At 40.0% G+C, this 25,867-nt stretch overlaps 1 protein-coding gene across 8 annotated transcripts in view; it reads right to left on the minus strand.

Annotated features, from left to right (window-relative positions):
• The window catches only part of KALRN (kalirin RhoGEF kinase), a 607,994-nt gene that overhangs the window by 357,133 nt on the left and 224,994 nt on the right, over nucleotides 1-25,867 (minus strand). For all 8 annotated transcript variants that reach the window (XM_067473328.1, XM_067473327.1, XM_060774943.2 and 5 more), the window contains exons 2-3: nucleotides 16,599-16,673; nucleotides 5,594-5,708 (exon numbers count right to left, since the gene is read on the minus strand). In XM_067473328.1, the coding sequence (XP_067329429.1) occupies nucleotides 5,594-5,708; nucleotides 16,599-16,673 (190 nt within the window). The remainder of the gene's footprint in view (nucleotides 1-5,593; nucleotides 5,709-16,598; nucleotides 16,674-25,867) is intronic.

The following is a 25,867-nucleotide window of genomic DNA, read 5'->3' on the forward strand; positions in this document are numbered from 1 at the left end:
CCCAGCACAGCTCTCCTTGCCCAAAACCAGCTTTTGGGAAGAGGAGGACCACTTCTGTGCCAGGAAAACAAGAATTCCAGGTGACATAAAAATCCTCCATGTGCGTAGAAGGTTTTCTTAATTTTTTCCACACAGGACCCCTTTTGACCACAGAAATTATTATGTGACCCTGGGTACACAGGTATATAAAATACATACAAAAATCAATCATTTACTGACAACAAATCACCATTTTCAAGGCTTACTAAACAGGCTTATTTTCCTTTTTATAAATTATAGCATAAGTATCTTATGCAGAGACCATTTAAATGTCTAAAACAGCCACTAGGTGGCATTCAGAAACCTTTTACTGTTGTTAAAATTTTCTGGGCCCCCAACATTGAGCTATAGGAACTCTGTTGGGGTCAGGACCCACCATTTAAGAAGCCTTGCTTTACAGAAAGACAATTTGTCCTGCCAAGAAGGCAGTGCTGGAACAGTGAAGTTAGACTCAAGCTGCTTTGAGTCCCATTGTGGAGAGTAAAAGCAGGGTATAAGTAAACATAATAAACATAATAAACATAATAATAATAATAATAATAATAATAATAAGAAGAAGAAGAAGAAGAAGAAGAAAACAACACTTGGAAAGTGTCCGGCGTGTGATCAAGTACAAAAGCCAACATAGTGATCTTGTTTGTTGTCTACTAATCTTACTGTGTACATAATAGAATTAATAATAGTAGTAGTAGTAGTAGTAGTAGTTGACCAATCCTGTGATGTTTTCCTAATGCTCAAGCAAAACTAAAGATTATAAATTGATCTCAGGATCATTATAGAATACCTTCTGTCTGGATACCAAAACCAAAATTTAACAAGTTACTATATAGGTAATTAGGGATGGGGATCTATACCTTCTAACAAGTATGCATATTATACCACCCTTTCAACCTAAACCACATTCATAATCCTACACAAAGAAACAATAGATGGCAAAAGTCCAAGTAAACAATAATTAAAAACCTTAAGAGTAACTTTTGTGTGCATGAAATGGCTGATATATTTCTCACACTCCAAAAGTGTATTCTGGTTCCGTGTCCCTACTCTCACTTTATTTAAATTCACAACCTTCCTACATGACCAAATTACTACTCAAGTTTTGATCACTTTACTATGGCATCATTTGGGTGGTTCATGTCAAGATTAAAACTTACATGAACAATTATTCCCATGCAAAAGAAATCTAGGTTTGCAGTATCACAAAAGACATCTTATACCCCTAAACTGGAGGGAAACAAAACTTTTTTAGTTATTTTATCGACTTGGCTACCTATAAAACAAAGCAAGAACTCATTGCAGATGGTCATTATGCAGACATAATAATCACAAGTAGGATTAAAGTTATTGGATTGTGTCCATCATGATTTTTACTCAGGTTTCTTGTTGTCCTTTCTAAGGGTGCATCTACAACAGGCATGGGCAAACTTTGTCCTTTCAGGTGTTTTGGACTTCAATTCCCACAATTCCTAACAGATGGAAAGCTGGATAGGATTTCTGGGAGTTGAAGTCCAAAACAGCTGAAGGGCTGAAGTTTGCCCATGCCTGATCTACAATGTAGAACTAATGCAGTTTGACATCACTTTAACTACAATGGCTCAATGTTATGGAATCCAAGGAGATGTAGTTTGGTAAGGCACCAGCAACCTCAGATAGAGAAAGCTAAAGACCTTTCTCTGCCAAAGTTCTCATGATTCTAGAATACTGAGTCATGGCAGTTAAACTGGTGACAAAATGCATTAATTCTAAGGTGTAGATGCAACCTATGTCAAATCTCAAAAGTACATCCCTGTGGAAGGGTCTGAAACGGTTGTGTTCTACTTCTGCACTCAGTGTCCATTATTGAGCCTTGCGTGCTAAAACCCTTTTGCTATAAATGCCTTCAGGGCAGCCCTCAAGGTAGACTTGGACAGGAATAATAGCAGAGAATAAACCCTGCTTCAAAAACATCCCAAGCCTACTGTGCTTGTTAAACTCTGTAGGCCATCTCAACAGTTCTTTCTTCTTCTTCCTTTCTGGCTGCTCTGTATATTTGCTGCCCAACGCTTAGCTGTCACGTGCCAAGGTGTCAAATATTTACAGAGGGTTTTTGTTTGTTTGTTTGTTTGTTTGTTTTTGGGAGGGAATGCTTTTCTTCTCCCTACATCATTTCGCACAGAATTCTCTGAATAGGAAGAAAGCAGCACAACACTTTCCAAAGAGAATATAGGAGGGTGAAGAGGTTTTACTTGGAAACAGCAAATATGTCCAATAAATAACTTCTTCCAGAACAGCCCTGGAATTAATATGCTTATTTCTCTCACTCATGTTCTCCATCAATTTTTAGTGCCCCTAACAGGCTTTGTGATGACATGCTTAATTTCTGTGCTTGATTGAAGCAAATCAACAAAAATACAACACACCGTTAATTATTAGCTCAGTCATTATGCACTGCATTTTATTCTAAATCTTAAAAGGGGCTATCAAAGGAACTGAACCTATTTGAGGGTTACAATTTAGCAGGTTGCATAGCTCCTTTAGAGTACAAACCTAAATCCAGAATGAATTCACAGTCTTGCCAATGGTAAATTAATTAACCATTTGGACAATTTTTACCACAAGAATAGGCTCAGTATGAATGAAATTTCAAGAAAATCAAATATAGCTATAGCTGTTTAAAAATTAAAATACTATCATGCGTATGAAAGTAAAGCCACTGAGAACAATATTTTATTTAGTTATTTATTTATCTAACATATTGCTACCCCATTCTTCTCACACACCCCCGGGGGAGGGCACGGACGGAGACTCAGTAAGGCTTTACAACAGGCATTAATTCAAATGCCAACCGCAGTCATAAATAGAATATATTTTAAACAATTCATTAAAAAAACACAAACAAAAAGTACAGTAAACAAAAAGCCTTTACATGTAAAACAATTGCAGTACCTCCTTCCGTTTCCCCCCACAATTGTATTGCAGGCATTACATCTTTTGTTCACAGTAAAATGTAATCTAGTAGTACAACTGCTTCCCCCCCTCCTTCTCTATTGGCTTCCCACTTCCTAGGTAGGAGACATTACTACTTTGAATATATATGACATATATCTTCCAAGGTAACAGTGCGGCATTTCTAAAATGCCTGATTAAAAAGAACTTCACCTGCCAGTGAAAGAACAGCAAGGAGGGAGTCAGCTCTGTCTTCCTAGGAAGGGAATTGAAGACTCTGGGAGCAGCCACGTAGAAGGCCCTTCTCATATTTCTACTAAACATACCACGCTATATAGGGCTTTATAAGTCACAACCAGCCTGGAATTCTGCCTGGAAAAAGACTGGTAGCCAATGAAGCTTTAGTAACAAGTTATATGTTCCCAGTAAATATGCCTGGATGCTGCCCAGGTTTTAGCACCTGCTGAAGTTGTTGAACAATTTCCAATACAGAGTATGTTGCAGTAATCCAAATGGGATGTAACCAAGACATGTACTCCCATAGTTAGTTCTGATATTGCTAAGAAATTATGTAGCTGGCACAATCATTTTAATTGTGTAAACACATTCCTAGCTCCTAATGATATCGAGTTTCTAGGTTCAGGTCTGGGCCCAGAAGTACACCCAAACTGCAAAACAGAGATTTCAGAGGGAGTGTATCCTCATTTGCTACTGATCAAATCACTACACACTATGTGGCTTTTTAATTGACCAGGAACACCTATCTTGCTGGATTAAGATTCAATTTGTTATCTTTCACCCAGTCCATTACTGACTGCAACATGGTTTAGTATCAACACATATTTTGTGGCATTAATGTAATCAAGAGCTAAACTGAACCTTGAAACTCCAGATAACTTTTCCCAGTGGTTTCATCTATGTCAAATAACATGGAGGGTAGAAACAAACCTTGAGTTACCACAAAGGCCATGGGACCCAGCAACCATTCCTCATCACCACCTTCTGAAATTACCCCTCCAAGTAGGACTCCAGATCTATTCCAGAGAGGCATCCCAGAAGGGGAAACCACAGCATCCAAGTCCAAGTGGATACAAGCAATTTTATCTGCAGGTTTATAAAACATTGCCTTGCTAATATGCATAACAAGAATATGCATTGAGTTATCTAAACCATATTTCTCCTTTGATTGTGTGGCCCCAAATTACTTGATTTTATTTCTGGACTTTTATACAGTCAAGTTAGCATTTTTTGTTGATTTTATGTTCAGATTTTATTTAAACCATGCTGTGCATGTACAGATTGCCACAATGCTTAGTTTGTGTCTTTCACTAGTTTACAGATTATCTATGCATATGAACTGCTAAAGTCATGTAAAAATCCCTTCGGATATCATCATAGAAACAGATTCAAGATTTCTTTTTACATCATGATTTCATCAGCACACAGTAGTTGAGCAATGGGAGACAAGTGTTTAAAATTATAGTGATTATTACAGGATAAGTACCCATTTCAACAGATCGAATGTTAAACCAGATGATAGGAAGAGTAAATTACTTGGTAGATCAAACCCACAAATGAAAAGAATGAACGGAGCAATGTGATGAATTATAGGGGAATCAGGAATCAGCACTCTCCCTTTCCCACTCCAGCCACCATGCACTGTATCATCAGCATGATGCTGGAATTACATTTTGAAGGGAGAAAAAAAAAAGAAGAAATATTTGGAAGAAACAAAAATCCAACAAAAAAACACACCTCAGAGCTTATTTCCAAATAAATAGGCTGACGTTAGTCTAGATTAAGCCACTTTTTATCATTGCTAAATGCAGGGCATAATGAAGACAAGCAACTCTGTTGACTGCAATTTTTATTTGTCCTAGTCAATCCAGATTCCACAGTCCAATTAGTGAAAATGCATTTTAAAAACCTCACCCCATTCTCTTTTTCTAATCTGCAAATGTAGAATAAAATAAGCAGCAGCCTATTTGTGTATGCCACAAAAAGAAAGCTAAACCCCTAACCATACCCAACCATGTTCTCCTTTCTCTTTACATTATTTATTTATTTATTTATTCAAACAGACATACATTTGCAAGTGCTTTTCGCATACAGTGCAATACTTTCCATCTATTAGTGTTCCATAATCATTTCTCAGATAATATATATCCTTTAAGGGGGCACAGTCTACTATTTATATAATACATATAAAAGCATCATAGACTCTTGTTTAACATCCACTTCCTCCTTGTCTACATCTTATATGATCCTCTATATACATTTTAGCTTAATTTTACATTGAGATGTTGAATCATTGGTTGCCATTCATTAACAACGTTATCTAATAGTTCTCCTCTTAATAATAGAGTTATTTTATCCATTATCAGCATATCTATTTTCCCATTCTCTTAAAGGGGGTATCTTTGGGATTTCTTCTTTTATGTGGTTGCGTATGTGTGTCTCTATGTCCCTATTCCATTTGACTGACTGGTTAAGATATAATTGGAGGATAAGTGAAAGGGAGAGGTGCTAGTATGAGCAAAAACAGTACCAAAGGCCAATATAGGAAAATGAGCAGCTTGCCAACAAACAATATATTCTCTCCACCAATGTTGTTGTTTTGAACTTTTACCTCGGTACACTAGCCAAGTAAGTCACAAGTTTCCGAAGGTCTTCCTGCCTTATTCTGTCATGATTGCTGCGTGCTGGAAATGTCAAGATGGGACCGCCTCGTTTATCACGGCCACCTGCAGAAAAGTTTTTAAAAGATTATTAGGGAAAAAAATAGGAAGCACATTACGTTATGTGAGTCAAACTGAAAAAAAATAAACAACTGAAATGGAGCTTCCCGATAAAGGCTTCCTCTCCCTTTATGGTACTTAAGCGGGATATGTTTCCTATTGCAAGTAGAACAGCTTCTCTGGTGGGAATTGACCTACTAATAATTAAGTTCCACAAATCTGTTGAGGTAGTGTTCACAGTTGAAGGATGCACACAGGCAGCTTGCCTTCATCTGTAATCATCACACAATCTACAGATTCCATGAAATGTACAGTACAGGTAAAAAGACATTTTCAGTAGTACCAAAACACTATGCAACCCTATACGTATTTTCAGAAGCACATACTTAGAAAACTCATTGAGAAGAATGGCTCTGAGGATATCAAAATTGCTCTTTCCCCACCCTGGTGAAGGTAAAAGAAGAACATTTCTCAAAGGGAAAGGAAACAGAATGCAAAGACAAAAGAAAAGAGAGCTTTTCCCTCTTTGTCTGTTCTGGCTGGTTGTTCAGGTAATTGAAATTAAAAGTGTTCTTCACTGCTCATATCATCCTTGGTGTCCTATAGTGAAATAGATCTAAAGCTGTTGCTTTGGTGCTCAACAGAATTCTGTCATAGAAACCTGGCCAATTTTTTATGACTGGTTGTGCTATGGAGTCCTCTATCACTGAGTCATGGTTTTGTTTGGGCAGCTCTGTCTCTTGGCCTCAGTACTCATCTAATATTGCAAAAATACATGCAGTAACAGGACAAGTTGTCAGCATTTTTCAACAATAAACCTGTCCTACGGAGATTGTAAGTGTGGATGTTTCGATTCACAAAGTTGGGGGGATGAAGGAAGTGTTTTGCACAGATAAAAGAAGGGACCCATTGTCTCATTCTCACACAACAGGTTGATATTGTTGTTGTTGCTGCTGCTGTTGTTGTTATTCCACCTTTTTCTCAGTATGGGATTCAATGTGATTTCTGGTATAGGATTTAAGGTAATTAAAATACCACAGTTAAATGTCTAGCAATCCTTTATCAAAATAAAAAATGGTCTTACCTGCTTGTGAAAAGACAATAAAGAAGCTACAGCAGAGACCCTTTCCCATATTCCTCCAAATGTACTTGTCAAGATGGTGAGAAAGAGATCATCGTCTCCCAAAACATTGGCAGGCTCATAAGGAAATGTCTTAGGAATGGTCAGTTACTCAACATGGTGCTTTAATGTGACAAAGCATCTTATTGCACCATGAATGAGAAATGTTATGACTATTCATTGCATCCCTATGGAAAACAAAACTATCCCCAGCTCCATTATAAAAGAATATTCTAATAGCATTTAGTAGGCATAGAAAAAATGTAATTCTGCACAGAACACATGGTGTATTTTTGTTGTTTTGTGAGAATTCACATGTCTAGAAATCTCACTGTGCACAAGCACAGTTACGAACATTTCTATAATGAGCAGTCATTAACTTTATACTTGAATTGGAGGTTCAATATTCTCGCTTGTAATTTGACCTGAACAACAGATCTCACCACCCCAGGTGAGCAGGATTGCTCTGAGGCAATTAATGCTTAATCCCAAACAGTTTGTACCTTGTTAATGAGGAGTGAATCAACCTGTACTATGCCAATTTCCATGGAAACCTTAACACAAAATCTTGTAATGGAAGATGGGCCTTGATTTGATTACATTTGTGGCTGTTGTTTCTCACAGCTAAGAGAGAGCTGCAAGGAATGCTGTCTTTAATCTTCCAGTTTACAGTTTATTTTAGCAGAGTTATCCCTATACGTCCAATACACTTATACATTAGAAACGTGGTTGTTTCACAGTTTTAACATATCAATCAGCAGTTCACATGTACAGACAATTCACGAGAAATAAATTCTTCATACATGAGTGTATGTAATGGTTGACTCTACACTGTAGATTTAATGCAGTTTGACTCCACTTTAACTGCTATGGCTCACTGCTATGGAATCATAGGAGTTGTATGCTGGCAGTTAAAGTGGTTTCAAACCACATCAATTCTACAATGTAGATGCAACCATGGTCCCACCAAATACGAGGCACTGCAGGGCATTACAGTCCTGGTCAATCTTGATTGCCCATGAATTGAATGCTGGGGAAAGGTCCTTAATCAAGCCAAGAATGAGGATCAGAGCTAGAAAGAGGAAGGGAAGTTGGAAAAGAGGAAAAGAAATCTGCATCTCAAAGCCTGGATGGGGGACTTAAGAAAGGAACAACAAGCAGGAACGACTATCCTGTTAGCCAAGAACAGAGCAAGGTCAGGTTTCTGGTATTTATATTTGGCCTAATACAAGTTAAAACATATAGGCCCTGTCTCCTGATTTCCAGAGTATCTCAACTGAGCCCTCAAATCTGAATGCTTCGGACAAAAATTGAAGATGCTCACAGTAAGAGAATTTCTCTTGACTAATATTTTGATCCTGGACACAGCATTCCAGGAGGTGAGAAGTGGTCTGGCTAATTTTAAGATAGCATCTTACCGCACAATTTGGTTTGAGCATTCAAAATTCAAGATACCTGAATATAAAATAACTACTATTATCCCATAGAAGTAACAGATATTTATGAATGGTTCCTACAAAGAGAATTAAAGGGACAGAATATGTCTTTTTGTTTTTCAGCTACATTTATTCACTGGCAAAACAAATGGTTTATTTTCAATATATTTTCTTAAATGATCTTTTTGCTATTGATTTTGCATTAAACAAGCACGTATTCCACAATTATAAGCCCAAAGGTGGTATGTTTTCTTTACAAGCAAGAGGTATGCCATACATAAGTTGGTCAGTTATTTTTCTTGCCTCTGTACTCTGGTCACCAAAAGATGTGAATCTATTTAGTATCTCTCTTTTCTGGGTTGTAAGCAGTTTGCAGCATAAATTAAAAGAACAAATGTTTAAAACCCATTAAAGGTACATTCAAGTGAAACATTGCTTGAAAAATATTGATTTTTTTTAGAAGTTCAGTATCAAAGGCATTTCCAGGTAATGCATAAAATCAAACAGAGCAGGCCAAACTCACAGTTAGGGATAGATGGGTATGTGACTCTCTACCCCAGTGTTTCTCAAACTGTGCTCCTCCAGGAGTTTTAGACTTCAGATCACAGAAAACCTAGCCATCTTACCTGCTGTGGGGAATTGTGGAAGCTGAAGTCCAAAAGATCTGGAGGAGCACAGTTTGAGAACCACTGCTCTATCCAGTGAGACTGGATCCTGCACTGCATCCTGTCAGATCCCCAAAATCTGGAGGAAAGCAAGAGTCATAGCCATCTTGAAGCCAGGCAAAGACCGCAATGACCCAAAAAGCTACAGACCAATCTCCCTGTTGTGCCACCTCTACAAAGTTCTGGAGAGACTTATTTTGCATAGAATTATGGAAAAACTAGACCCATGTCTGATCCCACAGGAAGCTGGCTTCAGAAAAGGCAAAAGCTGCACATCGCAAGTGTTGAACCTCACTCAGCACATAGAAGATGGCTTTGAAAGGCAGCAGATCACAGGAGCTGTCTTCATAGACCTGTCAGCAGCCTATGATACTGTGAACCACCGCCTCCTCCTGAGGAAAATGTATAATATCACAAAGGACTACCACCTCACCCGCCTCATAGGAAACTTGTTACAAAACAGGAGCTTTTTTGTTGAGTTCCAGGGTCAGAGAAGCAGATGGCGGAAACAGAAGAACGGCCTGCCTCAGGGGAGCGTGCTTGCCCCATCCATGTTCAACATCTACACAAATGACCAGCCACTGCCAGAAGGGACAGAGAGTTTCATCTACGCTGATGATCGTGCCATTACTGCTCAAGCAGGGAGCTTTGAGATGGTTGAACAGAAGCTCTCTGAAGCTCTAGGTGCTCTTACTGCCTATTACAGGGAAAACCAACTGATCCCCAACCCATCTAAAACACAGACATGTGCCTTTCATCTCAAGAACAGACAAGCATCCCGAGCTCTGAAGATCACTTGGGAAGGAATCCCACTGGAGCATTGCAGCGCACCCAAATATCTGGGAGTCACTCTGGACCGTGCTCTTACCTACAAGAAGCACTGCCTGAACATCAAGCAAAAAGTGGGTGCTAGAAACAATATCATACGAAAGCTTACTAGCACAACCTGGGGATCACAACCAGATACAGTGAAGACATCTGCCCTTGCGCTGTGCTACTCTGCTGCTGAGTATGCATGCCCAGTGTGGAACACACTAAAGCAGGGGATGTGGCTCTTAATGAGACATGCCACATTATCACAGGGTGCCTGCGCCCTACACCACTGGAAAAATTACACTGTCTAGCCGGTATTGCACCACCTGACATCCGTCGGGAAGTAGCAGCCAATAGTGAAAGGACCAAGGCAGAGACATCTCCAGCCCATCCCCTGTTTGGGTATCAGCCAGCACGTCAACGACTTAAATCTAGAAATAGTTTTCTAAGATCTACAGAGACACTCATTGGAACACCTCAGCAAGCGAGAGTCCAAAAGTGGCAGGCCCAAACCCAGAACCTCAACCAATGGCTGATACCCAATGAGAGACTCCCCCCTGGGCACACAGAGGACTGGGCGACCTGGAAGGCACTGAACAGACTGCGCTCTGGCACCACGAGATGCAGAGCCAACCTTCAGAAATGGGGCTACAAAGTGGAATCCTCGACGTGCGAGTGTGGAGAGGAGCAAACCACTGACCACCTGCTGCAATGCACCCTGAGCCCTGCCACATGCACAAGGGAGGACCTTCTTGCAGCAACACCAGAGGCACTCCAAGTGGCCAGATACTGGTCAAAGGACATTTAATCAACTCTCATACTCACAAATTTTGTAATCTGCTTGTTTGCTTTGTTCTGTTAGAAATGTAATATAATTTGACTGGTTGTTCTGACACGACAAATAAATAAATAAATAAATAAATCCAGTGAGACTTAATGCGTTAATTCCTGAATCTGAGTCGCTATATTTCCATACTTTTTCAAATTAGTTGTGTTTGTGCTTGTGTGTGTATTTTTGTCTCAAAATGTACATGTTCGATTGAATTTACCTAAGATATTAACCCTGACCAAGCTAGTTAAAGGAAAGCCTTTAAAGTTTGTTTCAGCCTGAAAACAGGTGCATGCCTTTGAGGACATCTGGAAATTATACAAGGAGAAATGAAAGTTAAGTACTCTGCTATTATAGTTATGGCTAAAACATATGCAAAGGAAAATAGTGCCAATGAATCCACAGTGAACTAATTTGTCAGTGGACCATTCCATTACCCAAATGAAGGAAGAAGCAAGCCTAAATGGCTAGTCACTTGTTGGAGAGATTCTACAAGTGCAGAAGATTCCAGTGGTTAATTACACTTTTAGAATTATTACAGCTCAATGTTTAATTTGCCTCTTCTCTTAAACAAATTCCCTTGCTCCCACAGCTCAGTATTATATCAGCAATCTTCTCTAGGCATTTTTTGGTCTTCCAACACGATTCTTTGGCCAGCATCTAGTGCAAGTTGATTGTACACTTTCACTGGAAGGCCAAGAAAGGCCTTGAGAAGAGTTCTTTCAGACTTTAAAAAAGTGTTCACAATTCTTATTTATATTCTGATTTTTCCATTTACATGAGAATCCTGCTCCCCTAAACCCTGTGAAAATTGATATTCATATGTATATAATTTGCTTATGAAATGAGATATGATCAAATATGCTTGGAAAGTGCAGAGAAGTTGCCTTTCACAGAGTAACATCAAGGATTCCTCTTCATTTTGTGGAACATTTCCAGTTATAGACAGGAGGGCAAGATCTACACCCCATGAGGCCAAGATTTGGCCCTAGAGCCTGAAGCTCCACAATCTTGGAGAAAAGGTTAAAGAAAGGGGTTTGTGGGAAGTGAATTGTATTTATAGATTTTAAGGGAAATAAATCCTCACATCATTTAGATGTCCTGCAAAGATGAGGATGTTACATCAAGATGTCCTAACATAAGTGAAATCTAGTGTAGTGCTGTAGTTTGAATGCTGGTCTATGTCATGGCCAGCAGTTTGTCTGGCCTAGCTCAGCTGCTGCTGGGAGCAGGTCTCCAGCAAAGAAGGAATCGTCTCAGTATTGCTGCAAGCTCGGAAGGGGCTAATATGACCTTCCCCTTTCGGAAAGCATTATTAAGACTTCCTCTTAAAGCAGTGGTTCTCAACCAGTTGTTTTGGCCTTCAACTCCCAGAAATCATAACAGCTGGTAAACTGGCCTGGACTTCTGAGAGTTGTAGGCCAAAACATCTGGGGACCCACAGATTGAGAACCACTGCCTGGAGGCTTTTGAGATTATCTATGTAGGCTTTCTGAAATGAGTAGCAGCTGAGATCTCATGACAAAAAGAGGTCTGGAAGAGATAGAGCTTCCTTAGCAGATAATATTGTACCTTGGTACTTTTATCCTGATCTTGGCTCTGCTTCCCCTGAGTAAGAATTCTTGATCCTGTTGAATCCTGAATCATTGACCCTGAATTCTGGACTAATTTCCTGGCTGTGATTTATGAACTTGGACTTCAGTCTGAGTATCTGACTTGACTCTGGAACTCTGACCTAGGTTTGTACTCTTGAAGTCGTGAACATTATTCTATGAGTAAGACCTCTTGATAAGTGAACTTCTGCCATCTAACTACTGGACTGTAACTTTGGCTATTGTTCATTCTTGCTGCTGAACTGGCTAAATAGTACTCAGCTTGTCTGCATTAACTGGACTTTTGTCCTTGGCTTGTGCTCATCATTACTCCAGCTGTGTGCTGCAGTTCTGCTTTGTTGGCCAGACCTTTGAAAGATTAATGGCATTCATTTTATTTGTAAGTAAATAATATGGGCTTGGCTTATTTTGTGTTTCTTTGAATAAACCGTAGCCCTTGATACCGGATGAGTCCTTGCACATGACAGTCTGGGGGCCCTTCCACACAGCCCTATATACCAGAATATCAAGGCAGAAAATTCCACATTATCTGAGTGTGGTTTCAGATAACTCAGTTCAAATAAGATATTGTGGGATTTCCTGCCTTCATATTCTGGGATATAGGGCTGTGTGGAAGGGCCCTAGGACTCCAAGTGACCATGGTTCAAATATCTGGTCAGGCATAGAAACCTGCTGGGTGATCTTGAACAAGTCACACTTGGTCAACCTTAGAGGATGGCAATGACAAACCCCTGCTGCCCAAATCATGTCAATAAATCCCTGTGATAAGAGTCGGAATTGACTTGAAGGCGTATAGCCACAATGACTCAAAAGAGGGAGCAGCAAAGGAATGGGTACATTGAAGAGGACCACTAGCCAGAGGTATAACAGGAAAGAAGGGAGAAATAAGCTACGATGAAGAAGGCAGTATTTTGGTGACGAAAACTAATTTTTGCTCCATAGAATATTTCTTCCAAATTCCCAGTCAGACAGTGAAGACATTCTGTGAAATCTCTTCTACAGACTTGCAGATCTGAGCACTCAAGACAGCGCTTGGATTCCAGATTAAAGGATAGTGCTCCTTAGGTTGTTATAACAGACTGCAAAGATTCACACATTCCATCTTAAAAAGCCACCAGCGAGCCTTGCCTCTATCTATTATATCAGCAGATGGTTGACAGGGGCCGTGTAGGTGGCAAGGCTGCTATTGAGCTGGCTGGGTCAGAAATGATTGCCTTTTCATGCAGGGACAAAGCAGTGAGACAATCAGACAAGAGCTGTCCAGAGTGCACTTGTCTGATACCTCTTTAAAAGAAACTGAAGAGGAATTTACGGACTGAATACAGTTATTTTTTTCACCCTATCTGCAACCTAAACAACATCAGGTCAGGCTGAAACTTAAAGAGTATGTGACTCATGACACACCAGGACAGAATGACATCTCCTTTCCGATATCTATCCAGCTACCAAGGAGCAATGTTTTGAATGTTTATCATGGTCAAAGGCCTACTCATCCAATTGGCTTTTTTGCTCATGTTGCAAGATCAGCATGTTGCAAGAGAATACTTAGAAAATGCAATTGGAGGAATTATATGAAGTGTGGCCTTGATGATGGTCCAGACTTAGCATTAAATACAAATATGCAAATTACAAAGAAAGCTTTAACGTTAAACTTGAAATTGCTTGAGTGTGGTAGTCAAATCCAGCTTGCAGCATGCTACAACTTTGCCATTTATGACCCATATTATAAACTATACAATCCAGTGGATATTCTTAGGTGAACTATAAGATTATTGTGTATTAGCTACCTCGATTAGTATATTTGAAAGCTTTTCAAAATCCAACCACTGTGTGATTCAAAATACATTATTCAAAATAATTTTTAAAGATGGGAGCAGGATATGGGCTTTTGACTAGTGCATCATTTTTGTGACTCTCAAAAACAGATTGATATGGAAATAAATTCCATTAATTATTTATCAAATTGATATTTTGTCTGTCAAATACTTAAAATAGCTAACAAAAATAAAACTAAGATTACAATTACACACACACACACAAATAAATTAAAAACACATTAAAACAACTAAAAAAACAAGTACATTTTAAAATGTAACCCCAGCCATAGAGAGAGAGAGAGAGAGAGAGAGAGAAAGACAGACAGACAGACAGACAGACAGACAGACATCAGCTTTGGATAGCATTGGGAAAGGTTAACACCCCTGTGGTGTGTGTTTTGCTATCTGTGCCCCCGTTCAGAAGATTTCAGTTGGCTTTCTCTCCCTATGATAATTGGATTTTGAAAAAAAAACTGGCTTGTAGTAAAAATAAGGATTGGTGATAAAGCTTTAGTGGAGACACCTTTTCCCCATGATAGCTCTTTCAGGAGTGAATTTCCTTTCTGAGGGGCAGATTTCTCTCACCTCCTGTTGTCTCACCCGCATTCTTAACTATGAGTCATTTGTAAGCTGGATATTTGTAATTCGGAGACTGCTTGAAGATCCTCTTCTGCGCACCCTTAAAAAGTAGGCATTCAAGTTTCTGGGATGCATCTACACCAGGCATAGGCAAACTTTGGCCCTCCAGGTGTTTCTGGACTTCAACTTCCACAATTTCTAACAGCTGGTAAGAACATCTCTGCCTTATCTTCAGAGTTCCATCTTGTCCACAAAAAAATGGATGAAACTTTTAGAAAAGGTTAATTGGAGTTTTGGGACTTAGTGTCAATGGTATGCTGACAACATTCCACATCACCTCTGCCTGAATTCTGGGAAAGCCGTTTACATTTTAAATTAGCATCTCATGATGGGAATGGATTCAAGTCATGGTGACACTAAATCCTCAGCTCCAGGCAATCTTTTCCAGTAGTTTCATTCATGTTGCATAACATGGGGAATATAATAGAAACCCGAGGTACACCAAGGGGTAATGGACCATGTCATCAAACTAGAGCACCTTGGTGCCATTTTGTAAATCTACTCTTGAAGAAGAAACTGAATCAACATAAAATGAAGTATCCCAAGTTTACACAGACTGGTCATAATGAGCTACCAAGTGACCTATGTTTCTTTCTCCTGGGTCAGAATAAGCCTTTGACCTCCCAGAAAAATTCCACTGCAAGTGCAATGGAGTCTGAAAAGAATATTTTCATCATTAACCTCACTGACAAGGACTAGGTCTTCAAATGGGTTCTAATTCATGTTTGGATAGTCTTGATCCGGATTTCTTGCAAATCTTATGTCTAGTGATGGCCCATTTCCATGAAAATTAGCAAGTTCATTTGGCTCTACTCAGCAAAGCAGGGCACTCAGGAATAATACTACCCACCACACAGTTAGAGATTCACTATTACTTTGATACAACCATCTGCTGTGGTGCCAGGAAAAATCCACACACACACAAAAACACATCAGGAAACCATTAACACCCATCAGCATATTTTGAATGATTCTTTTAACCGATCTGTCACGCAACCACACTGTAGAGTTTCTGAGCCCTATTTTTTTTTTTGATCAGGAAACTACAAGTTGCTTCTGGTGTGAGAGAATTGGCCATCTGCAAGGACGTTGTCCAGGGGACACCCAGATATTTTGATGTTTTACCATCCTTGTGGGGGGCTTCTCTCATGTCCCTGCACGGGGAGCTAGAGCTGACAGAGGGGGCTCATTCGTGCTCTCCCCAGATTCGAACCTCTGACCTGTCGGTCTTCAGTCCTGTCGGCACAAGGGTTTAAGCCATTGTGCCACCGGGTGCTTCTACTGAAGCACTGATTCACTCCTAATCAGAATCAGAGTTGTTGCAATCTCGCAATAAAAAGAAGCGCAGAGATACCTATACCACCCCTCGGACCACACTGACTAATTCAGAAAAAGAAACAGTACTCTACTTTAAATACCCATAGGGAAAACAGATAGATTGTGGGATGGTTGGCAGGTCAAGGAAAGAGAATCACAATAGACCACTGGTGCTACCATACCACCCCAAACCTTGCCTATTGGTATGTAAAGAACACAGGTAGGCAACACTGGAGGGAGTGTTCCATGGAGCTTATTCCCTAATGTGCACGAAACAGCCACATGGTTGTTCTGTCATGTTTCTCTTAGAGCCTTGCTCATGTCTTTTGTCACTGCTATTTGCAAAGTTCAGTAACGTAACATCTGCAAATACCTTCTGTACATTTCATAAAAGTCCTCTACATCTTTAACAGCTGTGCATAAGGGGAAATCTGGGCTGAAACAGTTTCCACGGAACCAAATTAGACTGACACCTGCATGGTTAGAATACTACTTAAGACTCAGGAGACGGGAATCTGATGTGTAATATTTTACAGACACATGGAACTTTAAAACTATGTTTATATTGCAATACTTTTATGTTTCTCTCATTTTCGCAAATGCAATGAACTGCCACAGTACTGAAAAGAAAGGAGACATATACCAACCTGAGACAAAGGCAACTTTTTCCTTTAGTATGGGAAGGACATCTGCAGCTTTTAAGCCATCATTTCGGAAAGAACCTGTAAAAGATTAACAAAATAACAAGATTCGATTAGAAGGTATTTTGTCTTTGATACTACTTCTGTTATCTTCTAGGCATCCCCAGATCAATACAAAATGATTTCCTGCAATTTGGGAGCTTAGAGATGGCAAAATATCCAACAGCCTTTGCTCCATTACAAATTTTCCTCTTTAAAAAAAAAGAGAAAGAGGACTCAGAATGATCTCCACAAATTGCTCTCCCTGGTCAGAACACAAAGTGTGATTTTCTTCCTGCTGTGGTGCTAACTGGGTTTGAAAATAACTAGTAGAATAGGACACTAGAGGCAGTTTTTATTCATTTGACCTAACCAAGCTATTGCTAGAAATAGTGGTGTGAGCTAAAGTTCTTCCTCAATCAAAAAGTTTAAAGACCAGAGCTCTTGAGGCTTAGAAATTAAGTAAGGAAGCAAAGCCTGGAAACTAAAGTGATCACCAAGCAAATCAGGACAAGCATCTAGTCCCAGGAAGACCCTGATGGATGGTACCTGATTTCTTGGGGTGATAATATGTAGTAAGCTCTGTAAAATAAGCATGTCATTTCTTTAATTGTGGGCCCCCAACCTGAGAACTGTATCCTCTCACTAAATAATAAGACAGACATTGCAGAACATAAAACCAAATATTACTATAAAGGGATGTGCATGTATATGTGCGTCCAAGTCGCTTGTCAACTTATGGTGACCCTATGAATTTTGTAGGGTATTTTTAGGCTAGAAAAGTGGTCCTTATCACACAAGAGAAAAAATCCACTTAATATTCCTGAAGAATTCTGGGGTTTGTAGTTTAGGAAGGAGCCTTTAACAGCCTCACTAAACTACAAATCCGAGAATTATGCAGGAGGCAGAAACCAGTTTTGAAGTGGATTTTTTTCTCTAGTGTGATGAAGTGGTAGAGATTGTTTTACTAGTTCTTTCCTTTGAAATATACCTACAGAACATGGTAATCTTTAGTAGTCTCCCATCTAAGTACTAACCAGGGCTAATTCTGCTCAGCCTACAAGATCAGATGGGCTCTCGTAATTTTAGGGTATGTAGGTCATGTACTTAAAAGCTTAACTGCAGTTGGAAATCAAGAATGAAGAGACATTGTGCACCAAAACGTGAATTCTGATATTTAAAGGGAAGAGGCAACATACACATGTTTCTCAAGGAAGTTTCATCTGACAGCAACTGAGAATGGGCATAACAATTTAATAAGCTGGAAACTTTGTTCAACTGATGGCAAATGAGGTGGTCAGTATATAAGGGGAGAGTCTCCATAAAATCTTAGGAGTTGACTGATAATGAGCCTGCGGTAGTGCAGTGGGTAAAGCGCTGTGCTACTGAACTTGCTGACCGAAAGGTCACAGCTTGGAATCCAGGGAGCAGTGTGAGCTCCCACTGTTAGCCCCAGCTTCTGCCAACCTAGCAGTTCTAAAGCATGCAAATGTGAGATCAACAGGTACCGCTCTGGTGGGAAGGTATCAGCGGTCCATGAGGTGCCTACAGACAATGCTGGCTCTTCGGCTTAGAAATGGAGATGAGTACGAACAACCAGAGTCGGACATAACTAGACAATGTCAGGAGAAAACCTTTACCTAGACTGATAACTTATTTTCATAAAGTAAAACAGTTTAAAGAGATTAAATCCTATGGTCTCCTGGAAGCATGTCCTAAGGGCTGTAGATTACGACAAAAAAAATCCCCCTCTGCTGGGTTTTGTGTCAAAGCTTGGGGGATCCCAGATTTGATGCGAAGGGATAAAAACCTCCTATCTCCCCATGATTTCTTCAGAGACTTGTTATTGCTCTTAACATCTGCCACCTTCTGCAGTAATCTTGACATTGCGCTACAGCAGGAAAGACATTATAGGAAAAAGCTTCCTATGGGAACTATTGGATAATCTGTATCCTGCTATTGCTGTTTTACAACGAAAGCAGCAGGGTTCCTTCACCATACACATATACAGTTTTAGCAACTATACCCCCAAATATAATTTTCAAAAAGGCTGCCTCTTCAATATACATTTTAATGCTACCCAGTTTCAAAATGTGCCGATGCATTTGATGAAATAATACTAACACACATGTAGGATTTTCAGCCATGGTTTATCATTTCTTGTCGCTTTAATAATGAGTGGCTGTATTCTATGAAGACATATGTATCATGTATTGGCTTGCCTGTTTGGCCCTGCAGCTTTCTCTTCATTCACTCTCATACACAAAGTGGACAAATAAATCAGCACTTTGCCTTTTTTTGAAAGGAAGCCCAATGAAATACAGATTTCCTGCCAGTCCAAAACCAGGAGCAGGTCTGCACTTTGCCAAGGTGAATGAGTCATTCCTTGGCAGACCTGCGGCTGCTCAGCTGTTGCTTAAGACTCTGAAGGAGGACAATTTTTTTGGTTGCTATGGTGCTTTGAGGAGTGAATGCAATACATGCTCCCTCCTCCCATGTGATAGCAACCATGCAGTTATAAATCCACCTACATAGTCAAGACAACAAAGGTTATAGACAAAGAAACATATAATTTTCAAGCTGAAAAGCCAAGACATCCAGAGCAGGAGGCAAGCCATTTGATTACAAGAAAAAAAATCTCTACTGGCCTGAAATGATGATATTTCCCTTTCCAGGGTTATCTGGCAGTACACTTTCTGTGTTTTCTCATTCTAAAGAGATGTTACTAATGTGACCAGTTTTTTGTTTCATTTTTAAATTAGCAAGAAAAAGAAAGATGTTCTCTTGGAGCATGCTTATTCCAAACATCACATATTAATCCCAAAAGAAACCGTGTTGTTTCCTGCAAAGCTTGTGCCAGTAACACAGTTTTAATGAAGGGCTATATTTACACGGATGGCTCAGCCAATACGACTAGAAGTTCCAATAATGGATGTGGTTGTCCATTGTCATTATGATGTATGCATAACGAGAAAAAATAAGGAAGGTACAGCTTTTTCAATCTGAGTTCTGCAAAAGGAAACTCGAATCCAGGCAGCAGGGTGAGCTCCCGCTGTTAGCCCAAGATTCTGCCAGCCTAGTAGTTTGAAAACATGCAAATGTGAGTGGATCAATAGGTACCACTCTGGTGGGAAGGTAAAGGCGCTCCATGCAGTCATGCTGGCCACATGACCTTGAAGGTGTCTACGGACAACGCCAGCTCTTCAGCTTAGAAATGGAGATAAGCACCACCCCCTAGAGTCAGACACGACTAGACTTAATGTCAAGAGGAAACCTTTACTTTTATCTAAAGATAGCTCCTTTCCCCTAGAATCCATTCTAAAAAAAATGAAATCAATGTTTTATTGTAGCCTAATTGGTTTTATATTTGTAAGCACTCAAGCTGTCAGAAAAGATCTTTAAATCTCCTGGAGAATTCGCATATCCATGGTATTTTCCCCTCACAAATATTACTCATATTCCCCAGACACTTAAAGAATCCACAGGCCTTCTCCATGTCAAACTCCTTATTTAAGACATGGCCTTATCTATTACAGATCTCACTCAGAACTCTAGGAACTAAATTATGTAGCTCCCAGCTGCCTTGATCCTGAAATAGGAAAGCCTTGGCCCTAGTACTCAAATTATGAAAACAAAAAACAGGCAGAAGTACCTAACACATCTCAAAACCCTATCCCCAGCTCTGCCCTGTTCCAGACAAACCATTTTTCCCCTTCAGAAACAATATAGGGAATCACAAAAAACAAATATTCTCTCTAAGCATATTAGGATTGCTAACCATCAAGGTTACAATATTAAATAATTCATTTTGGTTACACTGAGAAAAACATTAAAATTATTCATTTCCTTAAAGCAGAGCAACCTTACTTTCCTCATAGATAAATCATTTTGTGAGACCTGTGTTCAAAACTGTAGAAGCATGGATGAAATAAAAGAATACAAGGATGTAGCTTCCTAGCAGAATATACAAAAACTGGCTTAAACATAAGCAGATACAGCAGAATAGAAATGCCTCTAGTAAGTCTCAATGGTGCCCAGTAACTCACTTATCCTCAGCCAAGTCTTTGACTGCAGAGTTCTGAGCTAGATAGGATGAAGAAGAAGGATTCAATTTCTGTTCTATCTGGCTATGGAGTTCTTTAGCATTGCCAGCGTGAAAGCTGGAAATAGCTGCTGTGTCTGAATAGTTGTTTAGATGGCCGAGCATGAGCAGGACTTTCAGTCACTGTTGTTACCTGTATAATAAAAAAACACCTGCTGAAATTCTTGCTTATACACAGCTATCTCTATTTTTTACTCTGGCACCGTAAGCTACAGTAAATCAGCGCTTTTCAGACCCTGGTCTTCCAGGTGTTTTGGACTTCAGCTTCCAGAATCCATGATCATTGTCCAAGGCAGGGGTCCTCAAACTTTTTAAACGGGGGGGGGATTACTGTCCCCCAGACCATTGGAGGGCCGGACTATAGTTTTTTTAAAAAAAACGATGACCAAATTCCTATGCACACTGCACATGTCCTATTTTGCTACTGTTATGAATTGTAATGTAAATATCTGATATGCAGAGTATATTTTTATTGTTACAATCTGAACTTAAAGCATGGTTTTAGCATTTCTGAAGATAAAATAGTTCCAATTAAAATGAGGAAAACATTCTATTTTTGAAAGTGGTTTTTGGAATATGTAAGCATGAGTCCCCTTTTGGGGGGGAGAAGGGCAGGGTATAAATATAGGAAATAAATCTATATAAATAAAAATGTAATGTTCATTTGTGGGATTAACAGAACACAAAAAGCACTGGACACGTAACAACCCAATGTATGTCCTTCACTCAAAAAAATTGATTTTGTCATTTGGGAGTTGTAGTTGCTGGAATTTATAGTTTACCTATAATCAAAGAACATTCTGAACCCCATCAACGATGGAATTGAACCAAACCTGACACAGAGTTCTCCCATTACCAACAGAAAATACTGGAAGGGTTTGGTGGGCAGTGTCCTTTGGTTTTAGAGTTGTAGTTCACCTACATCCAGAGATCACTGTGCACTCAAACAAGGATGGATCTGGACCAAACTGGGCACGGATACTCAATATGCCCAAATGTGAACACTGGTAGCGTTTGGGGGTTGTATTTGCTGGGATTTATAGTTCACCTGCAATCAAAGAGCATTATAAACTCCACCAATGATGGAATTGAACCAGTCTTGGTACACAGAACTCCCATGAACAACAGAAAATACTGGGTTTAGTGGGCACTGACCTTGAGTTTTGGAGTTGTAGTTTACCTGCCTCCATAAATCACTGTGGACTCAATGATAGATCTGGACCAAACTTGGCATTGATACTCAATATGCCCAAATGTGAACACTGGTGGCGTTTGGGGGTTGTATTTGCTGGGATTTATAGTTCACCTTCAAACTTGGCACTGATATTCCAAAAGTGCCAAACCTTTTGACAGCGGCGCTGCGGGGGCTTGTTCTCATGTCCGGGCCCCCCGAGACATCAACCCTCCGCCCCTTTCCTCTGGGGAAAGAGGCGGAAAGAGGGCCAAGGCAGTGGGGCACTGGAGCAGTCTCCTTCGGCTCCTCCTCCTCCTCAATCCGGAACAAAGCGGCGGCGGTATCGACGGAGGCGCCTTTCCCTCATGGACGCCAACGCCGCCAACGCAGAGGGGTGTGTTCGCCTTCCTCCCTCCCTTCCTTCTTCTCTCTATCTCCCGGCCGCTGTCTCTTTAAATCTCCACACCGCCTCTTCCCCCCTCCGCGAAGAATGGCATCGATGCCGCCGCCGCTTTGTTCCGGATTGAGGAGGAGGAGGAGCCGAAGGAGAGAAGAAGGAAGTGTCCGCAATTTGCGGAGCGGTGCCGGGTGGGCGTGGCCAGGCCAGGCCAGGCCGCGCGGGCCAGAGAAATGCCCTCGGCGGGCCGCATACGGCCCGCAGGCCGCAGTTTGGGGACCCCTGGTCCAAGGCAACTGAGGCTTCTAGTAGTTGAAATCCAAAATCCCTGGAGAACTAGAGTTTGGGAATTACTTGGCTAGACTAAAAACTAAGTGATCTCCTCCTTTACTTATTTGATCTTTCTGTCACCATCTTCTGACTGCCTTTCCTTTCTAAACTGACACACAAACAATTTCCAAAAATGGTCCCAAAGCCTCCACAGAAACAGCAACTCTTGAGGACCAAAAGGATGCCATTGGTTAGAAGGCAGCACACAATGTAAGCACTAAAGATTGGAGCAAAGAGAGATAGTGAGGCAAAGATATCTTCCTTGGGTTTTCTAATTGTTAATGCACGGACAAATTTTACATCACCCTGTTTCCCTGCAAATATCCAGCTGATTCTCATTCATTTTCCTTCATGTGTATGTTTCCATTTTAAACTAGACACCATGTGTGAAAGACACTCTATAACTTTCCCTATGAAATACTGTACAGTATATATAAGCCTTGCACTGGTTAGCATGTAAAATGCAGTACCAAAGATAACTTTGCACCCAACTTCACTGATTTTCCCTATTCTGTTTTATGCCGCCCCCCCCCCCCAAACAACCCCAACCCAACAAGACTCAGTAGGGAAGACTGAGTTGTTCTTCCCTACTGAAGAACAACTCAGGATAAATGACATCTCATATCAACAATTCTGTTAGAGACAAACATACTCCTAGTAATCAGAGGCTGCTCACATAGTGACTAAAAATGCAACTACTTTTAAGTAATTTCAAAGTATTGTTTACAACTATTAACTCTTTAAAAAAACCAGGCAAGGGAACTCAATGAGCCTTATGCATGCAGTTCTAAAACTTGCTGGATCATCTCCCATGGTTACAATAGTACAGACATATCTAGAGCAGAGGGAACTTTCTAATTCATTCCTCTTCTTTGTGCATCACTCACTCTCTAATCCTTCTAGAAGCACCCAATATTTGTCCTCACTTCATTAATTCACTACTTCAGTTATGAGACACAAATAAAAGAAATGCAGGTATTCAGGATTAATCTTTGCTTAAATGTGTAAGCCAGACTAATAAATGTTAAATCACAAGTCATTTGATGACATATGGAGAAATGAACAGGGAAAATCCATTGGGAAAGGGAAATAAATATGGAAATATGCGGAAGCTTCCCATGAAACATTACTAGACAATCAGGCATGTCTCCTCTACAGATGTCCCAAAACGACAAATAAATTTTGTCTATCTCACTCAACATGTCAATTCATCCTTGCCTATTCCCTTTCCTTGCTTCTATTAAGGCAAAGGTAGTTGCTACCATTATAAATATGTTTGTTATTCATGTGTCTACCTAACTCCCTATAAAATAGGATGTGCATACATAATGTTATAATACAACAGACCCATGTATTGCATGAGGGATCTATTTCAGGATCCTTCATGTAATATGTTTTTTGTGTAATATCTGGACCTTCTCCCTCTTGTTAGCTAGCATGCCGCTGAAAGTTGAAAATCCTCCATAATACACAGTGAAAATACCACATACACTACCCCACAGAGGGGAGAGTAGTGGAAGAGAAGGCTCAAATGTTGGGATGCAGTCTGCCTACACTGTGCTCCCAAAAACAGCCCTTGTGTCTAAATTGTCATCCTTGTAGACTGGTGTACTCTTGGACACAATCCTGAAGCTGGAGATGCAGTTAGTAGCAAGGAGTGCAATTGCACAATTAAACTAGTGGGAAAGCCTCCAAAGAAGGAGGCTACTTCTTTGAAGGCTTCTAAACAAAGACTGGATGGCCATCTGTCAGGTGCTTTGAATGCAATTTTCCTGCTTCTTGGCAGGGAGTTGGACTGGATGGTCCATGTGGTCTCTTCCATCTCTATAATTTTATGATTCTAGGAGCCTCAGGATTCTGTTTTGTCCTCCACGCTGCTTTGTCCTTCATTCTTGCCAGGTCTACCCATGGCTAAACATGCCTTGATTATATCCCATTTGGATTACTATAATATACTGTACTTAGAACTTCTTTTGGAACCTGTTTAGACACTTCAGCATTTCCAAAATGCTGCCAGACTGCTGAATAAAGCTGGTTATAGACGGCATTAGTTCCCTTGTTGAAATAGCTTTTCCAGCTACTTGTCCATTTCCAGACATAATGTAAGGTGCTTGTTATAACTTAAAAAGCATTATGCAGCATGGCCCAGACTATTTGAAGCCTGTTTTTCTTCACACTAGACTGTCTGGGTTCTATAACCTTTGGGATAAGGCTTTCTTACCAACCCACCACTCTCCCAAGCTTGACGGGTGAAGAAATGGGAGAGACCCTTCTCAGTGGCTGCTCCTAGGTTATGGAACTCACCTCGGAGGGAGGCTCAGTTGCTTCACTGTTCTCTTTTGGCTGGCAGGCAAAGATCTTCCCATTTCATGAGGCTTTAGCATTTTAATTGAATTGATTGTTTAATGTTTTCAAACCTTTTTTACCACTAATTGTTTCCGGGGTTTTTTTAAAACATATTTATCACTTTGAGTCCTATTTTGGTCAAATAAACAGCACCAAGAGCTCTTGCTAAAATATAACATTCTGATTTCAATAGCAGACCAGGATAGAAAAAAAGTGGCTAATGGTCAGTCAAATGTCTCTGGATATTTAAATCCAGGCCATAACCTTCTTTCTGTGGCTATTTTCCACAGTGCAGTTGGTCTTATTTTCTGTTATAAGAGCATATTTTACTGATGCTGGAGATTCTATTTAGCCACTGTAATTAAAAACATGGTAACAAATTGTAGACTTATTCTCTATGATTTTTTCTGAGCCTATCAGTGTGATTTCCACCCATTTAAAAAATACTGGGGAAGCTCTCCTAACCCGCCAAATAATGGTTGGGGATAATTTTTCCATGATTTACAATTCCCTGGTTTATTTTATTTATTTACCGGTACTTCATTTATATCTCGCTCTTCTCATCCCGCAGGAGACGCAGAGCAGTGTACATCATACATTTAGGCAAACTTTCAATGCCTCAATTGTGCAAACTGTTAAAACATAACATAAAACCATCAAAACAGTAGACATAAAATACAATTTAAAACCATTAACATATTAAGCATAATAAAACCAATGCACAATAACACACTGCATCAGTTTGTCGTCAAATTCAGCTGCTTCATTTCTAACCATGTCATAAGAAGATGTTAAATTGCATTTCTGTCACTCACTGAACACCTGTTTGAATAGCCAAGTCTTAACTTGTTTCCTAAATGCCAGGAGAAAAGGGGGTCTATCTGATC

Source organism: Anolis sagrei, chromosome 1 (assembly GCF_037176765.1).
Source record: "Anolis sagrei isolate rAnoSag1 chromosome 1, rAnoSag1.mat, whole genome shotgun sequence".
Lineage (NCBI taxonomy): Eukaryota > Metazoa > Chordata > Lepidosauria > Squamata > Dactyloidae > Anolis > Anolis sagrei.